This window comes from Magnolia sinica, chromosome 4 (genome assembly GCF_029962835.1).
Source record: "Magnolia sinica isolate HGM2019 chromosome 4, MsV1, whole genome shotgun sequence".
In the NCBI taxonomy this organism is placed as follows: domain Eukaryota; kingdom Viridiplantae; phylum Streptophyta; class Magnoliopsida; order Magnoliales; family Magnoliaceae; genus Magnolia; species Magnolia sinica.
Genome location: NC_080576.1, coordinates 104,333,226 through 104,345,996, shown reverse-complemented (window position 1 = coordinate 104,345,996; position 12,771 = coordinate 104,333,226). Strand labels below are relative to the sequence as shown.

The 12,771-nt window shown below is 37.9% G+C and overlaps 2 protein-coding genes across 2 annotated transcripts in view; both read right to left on the bottom strand.

The window, feature by feature from the left end:
* LOC131243599 (uncharacterized) overlaps positions 1-12,771 on the bottom strand; it is a 68,631-nt gene that overhangs the window by 33,900 nt on the left and 21,960 nt on the right. The gene's annotated exons all lie outside the window — the stretch shown is intronic.
* LOC131244252 (uncharacterized) lies at positions 1,437-3,658 on the bottom strand. The gene is made up of 2 exons (XM_058243887.1): positions 3,017-3,658; positions 1,437-1,517 (listed from the first exon to the last, which is right to left on the bottom strand). Exons 1-2 carry the CDS (start codon positions 3,656-3,658, stop codon positions 1,437-1,439), a joined length of 723 nt encoding a protein of 240 aa, XP_058099870.1.

The window sequence follows — 12,771 nt, the reverse complement described above, 5'->3', positions numbered from 1 at the left end:
TCAATCCAGACTACTTTTTGTTGCGAATTACACTTGAGGTTTGAATATGCCTCATTTTAGCTTCATGCTCTATAATTATCAGTAAATTTTGATGGAAAGTGTGGATCTAAAACATAAATCATTGTGGGGCAAAGAAGTTCCAAACGTTAAAAAGTCTTGCTTTGTTGTAAGTAATCTATTTGAAAGAGAAATCCGTTCTATATTTTACTAGTAGAGTAATTGAAGATGATGTGTACAGAGAGTAACAGATGACACTGAATTTTCCTGTGCATTCAACACAGACAATCCACACTCGTGCTCCGGAGTTATATGCAGTTCACAATTACGCTTGATACGTGATTACTTAGAACCTATTCGCGTGGCATACAATACCTCAAATAAAGCAACAGGAATCCTAGTGTGGTAGATTCACAATACAATGATTAGATTAGATTGGTTGAGACTCATTTGAAGAAATTCGAATGTTGTAGTTTTAAATCCAATGGATGGAGAGCAACCCAAATTCTTACCATATGTACAATTAATAAGTGCCTGCGTATTATCCATCTTCCGCCAGAGTATCATAGAAAATCCAATACATTCAAAAGGGAGGAAACAACATGCACGTGATATTTACTCACAATTAGAACGATCACACAAATAGACTAATAGATTGAGGGCATCTTGAAACCGCCGAGTCAGCTAGGCCAATAGAGCATATGCAGGTCATGAACTATTTTATCTGATAGAGGTCATCGGTTCATGTGGCGACTATGGTGTTGGTATGGATGTGTGTAAAAAAACTAAGAGGATTTCACGTATGCATCATGATGTGACCCCTAATGTGGTCATTGATAAGGAAGTAGTACTGTAATATCATTTGAAAACTATAAATTCTTGTGGCAGGAGGCACTGTTAAGAGATCCAAAACATCAAAGTAATGGGTAATGCTTGATATAGTCCACAGCTAAAATCACATAGATAGAAAAATCATTATTTAAACATGGATCAAACCCGAAGGAATAATACCTTAGCAGCAATAGCTTGATGGACGTAATTTTCAACCATGGCCAATTCACAGATAGAAACCAAAGATGGAAGGTCTGGAAGCAACAAGGCATTTGAAACGCAGCCATTGCACTCATCCTCATTCGCAGCAAGGGCATGTGCACTCGTGTGTGATTGTGAGGGAGATGTATCATTCGTCGACACAAAAAAAATTCCATAAATGCTATCAACTATATTTTAGATATTAAGACATTAGATATAACAACAATATTATCAAAATAAATATATGAAAGCATTGAAAGTTCACCAAGAGATCGATCAAAATACCAATTGTAATAGAAATGTAAAAAAGGAGTAAGAAGTGTTTTAGTTTGTCATGACTAAAGTCCAAGTCATGAATAGATAAAGTGTGCGCAGACACACAGATAAGAAATATAGACTCTAGACGACTAAACTACACCAGCTTTTCCAAGGAATACATCCGTGAGCACAGTCTTCGACTTCAAGGAAGCCTTAAGTAATGCCAAACCCTAGCAAAATCAACGAAACAAACTAGTATAAGGAAATGAAAAGAGTATTGAAAATTTGAAATTACATCCTTCTCTCTAAGGGAAATCAGGTTCACTGTTCACTCATCCTTGAATTGTGATCTAGGATATTGCAATATTTGTAGGTTTTTGACAACCAATGGCAACCCAATTTTTGAGGATGATTGCACAAGTGTCATGGGTGTCTGATCCGAAAGGTTCATGTGATGTGGCATCCCATGAAACCCCAAGGGATCAATATTCACCCTGATCTAAGACTCTGGTAGGCTATAGAAAAGAGAGATGCAAATCAAGGGAGGAAACTGTTTTCTTTCTCCATAGCCCACCAAAGTTTTAGATCATAGTAAAAGTTGGGCACTGGGGGTTTCATGTGGTGATGCATCATGTGGACCGTTCAGATTTTGGACTCACATCAGGTATGATGAGTTCTCAAAAAGTTTGCACAAGTTCCGTCCAAACTGGGCGTTAGTTGAGCATATATGCACAAAGGGATCGGACATCAACAGTGCACCCATTAGACAATTGAGAAGGGTTAACAACCCATTAAAACATTTATGATTGTTTATTTGGGCCACCAATATGTGGCTTACAAATCTAGCATATCTATTGTGTGCCTTACATGGATGAGCGGTCAGGCCAAGCTTCAACTGTATCCAAAAGATTTTTAGATATTTTAAGCATCTCTTCATATGATTTTAAATGGCACGGCCAATATAAGTTCTATATACAGTTAATTTTCGAGATATCCCATAACCCAATGGGAACCCATCAAATGCACAGTGTTGATGTCTGATCTACATCAAGGATATCTCATAACTTACAGGGGACCTATCAAATGCACAATGTTGATGCCTGCTCCACATCACGGTAAGGCCCACACATAGGAAATATATATGGGAAATAGTACACTGAGGTCGACCTCATGGGAACTTCCAATGAGGTCGAGCTGTGTGGGACCCACTGTGATGTGTCAAACATCTAACACATCAGTTGGATGCATCATTCCATGGTGGGCCACGGGCTTAAAAATCAAGTTAATCCATGACTTGGGTGGGCCACACCACATTCAATAGTTGAGAGGAGTAACCCTTCCAATAAAATATTCATAATTATTTATTGGGCCCACCTAGATGTCGTTCACAAATTTATATCATCCATTGTATGTGGTTCACAAATACATATCAATCATTGTGTGTCCCACTTGGATGAGGGGTCAAACAAAGTTTCAGACTCATCCAAAACTCAGGTGGACCCCACCAAGTGTTATATATATATATATATATATATATATATATATATATATATATATATATATATATATATATATATCAGGCATGTCTTCACATGGTTTTAGATACTATGGCCCACCCTAACAACAATTCCGTGATTCCAAACAAGTTAAAATTTCATACATATATTCTAAACGTAAGAAACATGCATAAGGGTACTAAAAAAAGGAAGTGGACAGTTAATACACATACCTCATCCATGCCCACTTTCACCACCTTCTCACCCACTTCCTTATTTTTGAAATTGTTGAGTAGAGTAATTGAAGAAATGGTGGACATGGGCGTCACCACCAAATCATCCATCACCATATAAATCACCCCAGCTTTCACATATCCACCTTCATCACCATCCGATCCAACTGCTACATTTACAGAACCAACATAGGTTATCTCAGTAGACATCCTATGCTTGCAGTTGCGGCACAGCGTGCCATTAACATCCGTATAATACCGTTTTTGGTGGCTGCAACTGGTGCACACGTAGAGCTTCTTTCTTGCTGTTGAAGTGACATTTTGTAAGAAAAGAGGAGGATTTTTGCCTTTTTGGGGTGATGAGGTCTTAGGATTGAGAAGGTCTTTTTTGTTTTGGTTGGGTTGTATGTAAGCGCCACTTAGATTTTCTACACTTCCATACAGTCTTCCTATGCATCCAACCATGCGTCCTCTTGTCAGCAGCTTTGTTACAGAGCCGAGGGGTAATGTAAGGAGATTGAAGAGAAAATCAATGAATTCTTTTCCTGCTTCCGCGAACAGGACTTTGTTGGATTTCTTGTCCACCAGAAGCTTCAAGCTCAGCTTCGTTGCCATGGTCTGAGGTTGTTGTTTTACAGGCATTTACAGTCAGGGTTTTGGCACTATTTATAATTATAGACGTTTACTAATGCCAGAGGAGGATTTGAAAGGATTGACTGGACTCTTATGCTAGTTTATCACAATTTTAAAAACGGTGGAAAATCATTATTAAAATTGATTCTTGTGGTGTGGTCCACTTCAGCTTTGGATATGATTTAGTTTTGGGCTCAACCCCTAAAATGATCTGGAAAAACGGATGGACCGCATGGATATACTAATACATTTACAATGGGCTCAGCAGAGTTTACTAGGTACGATGAAAGCCTACTAATTAGTGACTCAGCAATCCGATTACTGGAATTCTAACAGGACGTGAACGGACGCTGATTTCCTTCGCAAGCCTTTCGCATAAATTTCCTGTGTTGGAAACTTAGGTGGTCCTACCGTGATGTTTTTAAGGAATTCATCCTGTTCATCCGTTTTGTGAGCTCATTTCATGCAAAGAGATCCAGGACTAAACTTTTGAACAACGTCTAAAAATTTGATCAGTCCCATATTTATATAAATACGGGTCATCCCAGAAGAAGTTCCTAACCTCGGTTTCAAAACGCTTCCTATCTTGTAACTTTCAATGATATGGCATTTTTCCCGTTACAAGATAGTTCACTATATCCGCATACCAAGGTAATTTAGAGATCGCAAATAATTGTTCATCAGGAAAAGTGTCCTGGATATGTATCTCCTTAGTGGAATCATCTAACATCAATCTAGAAAGGTGATCGGCCACTACGTTTTCTACTCCTTTCTTATCTTTTATCTCTAAGTCAAATTCTTAGAGTAGGAGGATCCATCTCAAAAGTCTCGGCTTTGCATCCTTCTTAGATAACAAATATTTCAAAGCCGAGTGATTCGTAAAAATGACCACTTTGGATACCAGCAAGTAGGACCTAAACTTTTCCAAAGCAAAAACTACTACAAGTAACTCTTTTTCAGTTGTTGAGTAGTTCACTTGGGCCGAGTTTAGAGTTCTACTCGCATAGTGAATAACGTAGGGCCGTTTATCTTTCCTTTGGCCCAAAACAGCCCCTATGGCATAATCACTTGCATCGCACATTAGTTCAAAAGGAAGTGTCCAATCTGGTGGACGCATGATAGGTGCAGTGGTAAGGGATGATTTAATTTTATTAAAGGCACTTGCACACTCATCTGTCCACTTAAATGGAACATCCTTTTAAAGAAGATTAGTCAAGGGTATAATAATGACACTAAAGTCCTTGATGAATCTTCTATAAAAACCAGCATGCCCTATAAGTGATCTAATATCTCTAACAGTTCGGGGGACAGGTAGATTAGCTATAATGTCGAGTTTTGAGCGATCTACCTCGATTCCATTTTTGGAGATAACATGGCCCAAAACAATTCCCTTTTGAACCATGAAATGACATTTCTCTCAATTTAAGACAAGGTGTTTGTCTTCACACCTAGACAAGACAAGAGATAAATTGTTGAGGCATTCCTCAAAACTACTCCCAAATACAGAGAAGTCGTCCATGAAAACCTCAAGAAACTTCCCAACCATATTTGAAAAAATACTTAACATACACCGTTGGAAAGTTGCTGAGGCGTTACACAATCCAAATGGCATCCGTTTGAAAGCAAACGTGCCAAATGGACAAGTGAACGTGGTTTTCTCCTGGTCTTCAAGGGCTATCTCTATTTTGTTATATCCAGAATATCCATCAAGAAAACTATAAAAGGAGTGACCTGCTACCCTCTCTAAAACTTGATCAATGAATGGTAGAGGGAAATGGTCATTCTTTGTGACTTGGTTCAATTTTCTATAGTCAATGCAAACACGCCAACCAGTGGTGACACGTGTTAGTATGAGTTAATTATTAGAATTCTGCACAATAGTTATTCCAGATTTCTTTGGGACTACTTGAGTTGGACTCACCCAAACACTATCGGATATTGGGTAGATGATTCCCACATCCAATAATTTGATCACCTCATTTTTTACAACTTCCATCATGTTTGGATTGAGACGCCTTTGAGGTTGTCTAATTGGTTTGGCGTCATCATCGAGATGGATCCGATGGGTGCAAATCGAAGGGCTTATACCCTTGATGTCAGAAATGGTCCAGCCCAAGGTTCCTTTGTGGTCCCTTAGAACTTTCAATAATTTAATCTCTTGATCCTTCTCTAAAATGGAAGAGATCACCACAGGATAAGTTTTATTTTCACCTAAGTATACATACTTAAGCTCATTTGGCAGTAGTTTTAAATCAAGCTTTGGAACATTGGTTGGTGATGGTAGAGGTCGCAAGTCCTCGATAGATAGGATTTGAGTGCGCGGTCTCCATTGGCACATACCAATGTCCTGGGTGGTAGTGCTCTCATTATCATCAGAAATTTCAGCAAGCACTTTTTCTAAATCAAAATTTTTCAAGTCTCCAATGACTTGAATCAATTCATCAGTCAGACTAGGTTCTAATTCCTCTTCTTCTATCAAGCAGTCCATGAAATTCAACTCATGGATCTCATTATTATCAATGGGCTGCTTACATAGATTGAAAATATTTAGCTCTAGAGTCATGTTACCAAAAGACAAGTTCATCATTCCATTCCTGCAATTTATGATTGCATTTGAAGTTGCTAGGAATGGGCGGCCTAAAATGATGGGAACTTGAGCGCTAGCATTTACACATGGTTCAGTGTCTAGTACAATAAAATCTACGGGGAAGTAGAATTTCTCCACTTGGACTAGCACGTCCTCTAAAATTCCCCTTGGTACCTTAATAGAGCGGTCAGCGAGTTGGAGTGTAATTGTAGTTGGTTTAAGCTCGTCTAACCCCATTTGTTTGTAAACTGAATAAGGTACTAAGTTGACACTTGCAACCAAATCTAACAAAGCATGTTTAATTTGAAAATTCCCAATAATACAAGGAATAGTGGGACTTCCCGGGTCTTTGTATTTGGGTACAACCCTTTGTTGAATGATATCGCTCACTTTCTCAGTAAGGAAGGCCTTTTTGTGCACATTTAATTTCTTTTTTACAGTGCACAAGTTCTTGAGATATTTAGCATATGATGAAATTTGTCTAATGGCATCAAGTAGAGGAATATTGACAGTAACCTTTTGGAGCACATCCAACACCTCTTGATATTTCATGGGGACAGTTGGATTTCGAAGTCTAGATGGGAACGGAACTGGAGGCTCATATGACTTAGTCTCTTTATCCTTTTGTTGTTGCGGCTCTTGAACCACAGCCGGTTCATCATTTTCTTAAGACAGTGGCTCATCCTCCGGTATTTCTACCGGTTGCATTATCTTGTTATCGACCTCTTTTCCACTTCTCAAGGTAATGATGGCCTTAGCTTGTTCATGATGTAGCTCACTTGGATTTGAGTCTCCAATGAAATGTATGTTTCGAGGGTTTGACACAGGTTGAGAAGGAAGGGTGCCTTTTTCCCTAGCATTTAGTTGAGTCTCAATCCTAGCCACAGCTATCTTTAATTCCTGATTTGATTGGATTAGAGACTGATTCATTTGAGCTTGAGAGTTCATGAATGTGGTCAATGCATCCACCACAGATGATCGCTTTGGCGGGGGCACATATGATGTATTGTTAGGTGCCCTAAAGAAGTTATTTTGTGGAGGCATTTGAGGTGCATTGGGCACATTAATTTGTGGTCCATTCCTCCAACTAAGATTAGGATGGTTACGCCAATTTGGATTGTACGTGTTTCCCAATGGTTGCATAACTGACCTTTGATAATTATTTATAGCATTTGCTTGATCATGCTCATGCGTGATATTTTGTACAACTGAAATTATTGGACAATCCTTTGTGTCATGGTCTGTACCACCATAAATGCTACAAAAATTACCTAAGGAAGTGTTTGCTTTAACTATATCAACCTTCCTAATTTCCAAGGCTTCGACCTTTCTAGCCAACGCACCGAATTTTGCATTAAGGTCGTCTTCCTCTCTTAGGACATACATTCCCGCTTTCTCTCTAGAAATGGGTCTAGTTTGATCTGATTTAGCAGAGACATCCCATGTCTGAGTATTCTCTGCTAACATATCTAGAAAATCCCAAGCCTCATTATGATCTTTGTCAAGAAAGGTTCCACCACACATCATCTCTATGAACTGACGGGTATCCATGGTGAGCCCCTTTCGGAAAGCATCAATCACGTGCCATGATTCATAACCATGATATGGACAAGTAATTAGAATGTCTTTGAAGCACTCCCAAGCTTGAAAAAATAGTTCATTCCCCTTTTGGGAGAATGACATGATTTCTTGTTTTAGTGCATTTATTTTGTGCTCGGGAAAGAATTTTTTCAAAACCTCTCTACTTAAGGCTTGCCATGAAGTGATGGTATTAGGTCTTAGAGAGTTAAGCCATGCTTTGGCCCGATCCTTTAGAGAAAATGAGAATAACCTAAGCTTAAGTACATCTCTATTGTCATTGTTTACTTGTAACGTTGCAATTACTTCCTCAAAGTCCTTGAAGTGCAAGTAGGGGCTTTCAGAATCTAAGCCATGAAATTTAGGAATTAATTGAATCACACCTGGTTTAAAATTAATATTCCCTGTGTGAGCAGGGAACACTATACAAGATGGTAAAGTTGATCTCTCAGGGTGTAAATGTTCACGTAAAGTTCGTGGTTGATTTAACACATTCCTATGAACTTCATTTTCATCCTCAAGAGGAGGATTATTTTGATTTATAGTTGGATCTGGCAGATTTGGATTTGGATTATCAACTGGGTCTGCCATGGAATCCAAGTGATGTTGAGTGCCTCTTTTAAGTGAATGATCAAGGCCTGGAACTAGTCCCCCTTCAGAGGAGAGTCGATTGTTTTGATCCCTACTCCAACGGGACATAAACCATCTACACCATACAACAAATATCACTAATTCAAATCGCAAGTATGATACTTAAAATAAAAATAAAAACTTAAATCAACAACCCAGGTGGCAGGGCCAACCATGAGGGTTCAATCCACAAAGCAAAATAAATCAACAACCCAGGTGGCAGAGCCGACCATGAGGGTTCAGTCCACAAAGCAAAATAAATCAACAACCCAGGTGGCAGAGCCGACCATGAGGGTTCAGTCCACAAAGCAAAATAAATCAACAACCCAGGTGGCAGAGCCGACCATGAGGGTTCAATCCACAAAGCAAAATAAATCAACAACCCAGGTGGCAGAGCCGACCATGAGGGTTCAGTCCACAAAAAAAAATTAAAAAATAAATAAATAAAAGTAAAACTAATGCAGAAATTAAACTATGCTAATATGGAAAATAGATTCAGCGGATGATCTTTGTGATCAAACAGCAACTATAGGACAACCATAGCACTTGGGTGATAAAATCCCAAGCAGGGCAACCTTATGTCATAGTTAGTGCTTGAAAGACTCAACTGAATTTATTTTCAAAGAAAAAAGAAAATAAGAAAAAAAATAAAAAATAAAAAATAAAAAATAAATCTATAGAAAATCTGGAGAGTTTAGAAGAAAACTTACCTTAGCTATCTTGCACAGATCTGATCTATCTCAGTCTCTCCCCGGCAACGACGCCAAAAACTTGATTGCTTGCCTCCAAGTGCAGAGGTTCATAAGTAATATCCTGTGAATACAGGGTCGATCCCACAGGGAGATGAATTGCGAGAAGGAAAAAAATCAAATGCAAAACAAACTAAGTAATAAAAACTAAACTAATGATTTGATTTTTAGATTTTTGAATGGATGTAATTCAATTGAATAAAAAACACCCAAGCTTCAAAGTTCCACACATAGGTTAATGTTCCAAAATCATGATGACTTGGATAACACAACTAGGATCTGAGCACTATGGTCAGCCTAATCGGAAAATAAAACACTTTAAATATTTTAATAAATGATATAAAAGATTAGAAAATAATGGATTTGCACCATTGACATATATTCTCAAGCGCCAGTGATTTTAAGTATTCAATATCTATAGGATAATGAATATCAAAGAAATATAACAGGTTGAGAACATCTCCTATCTAGGAAATCTGATTAATTTAGGTTACGCCTATCCATCAATATGGATCTCATATGATGGAAACATATGGATCTTACAAAAGGATAAAAAAAACCAAACCTAAATAACATATAACATGCATACACCATTCTTCTCATCATTAAAATAATTAATTATCATAACTTAAAGAAATATTAAACCCATGTGCTTCCCTTCTAGCTTGGGCTAGAGGGAACTTAGAAAAACATAATTAAATTGTAGAAATAAAAAGCAACAAGAAAGAAAGAAGAAAAATTGCAAATAGAAAAGATCTAAAAGGAAAGAAACGACTTATAAAGCTTTAATAAAACTAAAAACTCTTTAAAAAAACCCTAAATATTGCTCTTGAATGCTTCTAATGATGCTTTAGAATGCCCTAGGAAGCCTTGTTTATAAGTAGGAACTCCAATTTTCGTACAAAGTTGAAAACCCTAAAAAACGCCTCAAATATACGTATTTTTCCAAAATAGACTTCTCGCTGCATAGTTCGTTTAAAACAGACTTCCTGCTGCACAGTTTTCCAAAATAAACTTCACAGCTTCAGAATACACTTTTTTAAGGTGATTTCAGGATTCTTCACTTCAAATCTTCGATTCTCTTCATTCCTCGCTTGGTTTTCTTGGATCTTTGGCATGTGAATTCTTCAATCTTAATCTCCTAAGATCCATCTCATGCCTTGGTGAATTTGAGCATCAAATTCTTACTTTTTAACACCTTTTTCAATTTAAGCTCTTAAATTCAACTTGCAACACATACATGAGTAAAATAGAATATTAAGATGATTTATGTTCATAAAACCAAGATATAAATGGAGAAAATTATGCAATATTTGAGTCTCAACAACCGTCCACATAGTTATATCGATGGTATGAATCCTCCACCTAAAATAAGATTGATTATACCATCCAGACCTACGACTACGGGCATTTATATATTGAATTGTGATGATTGGTGATGCTTCATTCTAACCGTCCAATTGAAGTCCAAAAATATCCAATATGCATGGATTATAGATTCAGTCTAGTTTTCGAGTTATGAAACAGATTTACTGGGGCCCACGATTTGGACGGTTTAATTTGGAGTGCAAGCGGGTCAGGTATGCAATAGATGTGTGCATGCGTATACTCAATCCTACTTTCGCTGGAAATCCTTATTTTTCTCTACAACGGTTGGCCTTCCGAGGATTGGGTGACGTTCGCATGGCCATGCTACGTGATATAAGTGCGCATTTACTAGGTGCATGCGTGGGAAAACGATGAACGTTCTTTATTAAGTTCCCTCCATTGGAGAGCGTGTAAGAGATCCAAGCGGCCGTTCAAGTGGGTCCCACGGTAGACGCCTCTTCTATCGTCAAAATGTAGGCCCGAGTCAACTCGATTTGGTGGGATTTCGTGTCCAACCAGAGTTACTCGCCTTGTCAGAGCTCTTTTAAATAAAAAATAATTAATTAATACATGGAATGGATTTAGTTTGTTAGAGCCCTTTTTAAATAAAAAATAATTAATTAATACATGCACTACAAGAAAAATAGACTTTACCGGCGATCAAAACCGCCTGATCGCCGGTAAATACTTTGCCCGCGATCACCTAACGGCCGGTAAAGCCTCAGTCGGTAAAGGCTTTACCGGTAGTCAGGACCTTTGCTGACAGTTGTGTTGGCCGCCGCTACATACTCAGAAGCTACGGTTAAAATCCGTAGAATACAGCGACCGTAGCCATTGGCACCTAGATCTTGAAAATTTTACTATGGTTTAAATCCGTAGCCACAGTGAAATTCTTTCTCATCGAAAAGTTTTTTAAAAAAAAGAAAAGAAAAGGTGACATACCCTGGTTAATGTCAATGATCTCCTTGTTGCCAATGATTGCCATTGTTTCCAAGGGATTGGTTTCTTATGTCGATCTTTGGTGAGCTGTGTAGTAGTAAAAGGCATCAGCACCAGTTAGCAGTTAAAATTAGCTCACACTCTAAATCACCATTCATTGTGTTCTAAGTGGCTGTGACATGTAAAACAACCAAAACAATCGTTTCAAACCTGTATGCTGATACAAACCAAAACCTGAAATGAGCATCCAAATAATGATTTAACATCCAAACCTGTATGCTCGCAAGGCTTTTGTACTCCATCTGTACAGTGTGTCATTTCGCTACAATGGACCACACTTCAAAAACACACAAATCAAATATTCTAATCATCCAACAAATAGCCTATAAAATGGGATGGTTAGGTACTATTTAAGTCATAGCTGCACAAACAAAGGAAACCTGTCAAACAAATGAACGACCATCTCGTTAATACCATCCAATAATGGAAATTATACATCACTAATGCACCATATGTTCATAACAAAGCGGAAAATCTTATATCCCAAATTGTTTAGGCTTTGAATCGGAAGACTTCTTCAGTAATACGACCACATGCAATCCAGATTTTTGTCATAACTGGCAGGTGCAAGAACACTATGGCAGATAATTCGAAATGATAGTAGAAAATTATAAGCTACACAGCACCACCGGAAACCCAACTAATTGAAGACAGACATGCAGTAAAAGTCTGAAGGCTGAAAAGACAAACATATGAGGTTGTTCCCTACGACAGCAATTGCCATAATTTCAAATGCTTGAATCCTGAAACACAGCCACCAACAAAACAAGAAAAGAAAAATGAGTTAAAAATGAAAGCGCTTTCCAAAAGAAAATCTACTAAGATCATCAATGAAATGTATCTAATAGGGAATGAGAGCTTGTCACTAGATATAGAAAGTACAAATTCCAGAGGTTTGATTTATTGGCTACACTAGAGTTCACATATTTAAAGGAGAAAGGAAGCTAAAAGTGAGAAAGCACGTGATGAACCGTACATATTGTTGGATGACAAGACTTAGATGATAAGTGAAAGGACTTTGGAGTTCCCATTAGATGATAGAAATCGCCTTTCTTCAAGATCCCCTAACAAGATGAACATAAAGCTATCCAATTAAAATCCACACTTTGGTGCTAAAAGAATTCCCCGAAGCATGCTTTTTTACACTTTCTCCATTCATATTTTCTCAAACTCTGATAGCAATTGGTTCATTACTCTAATTAGCGATCCAG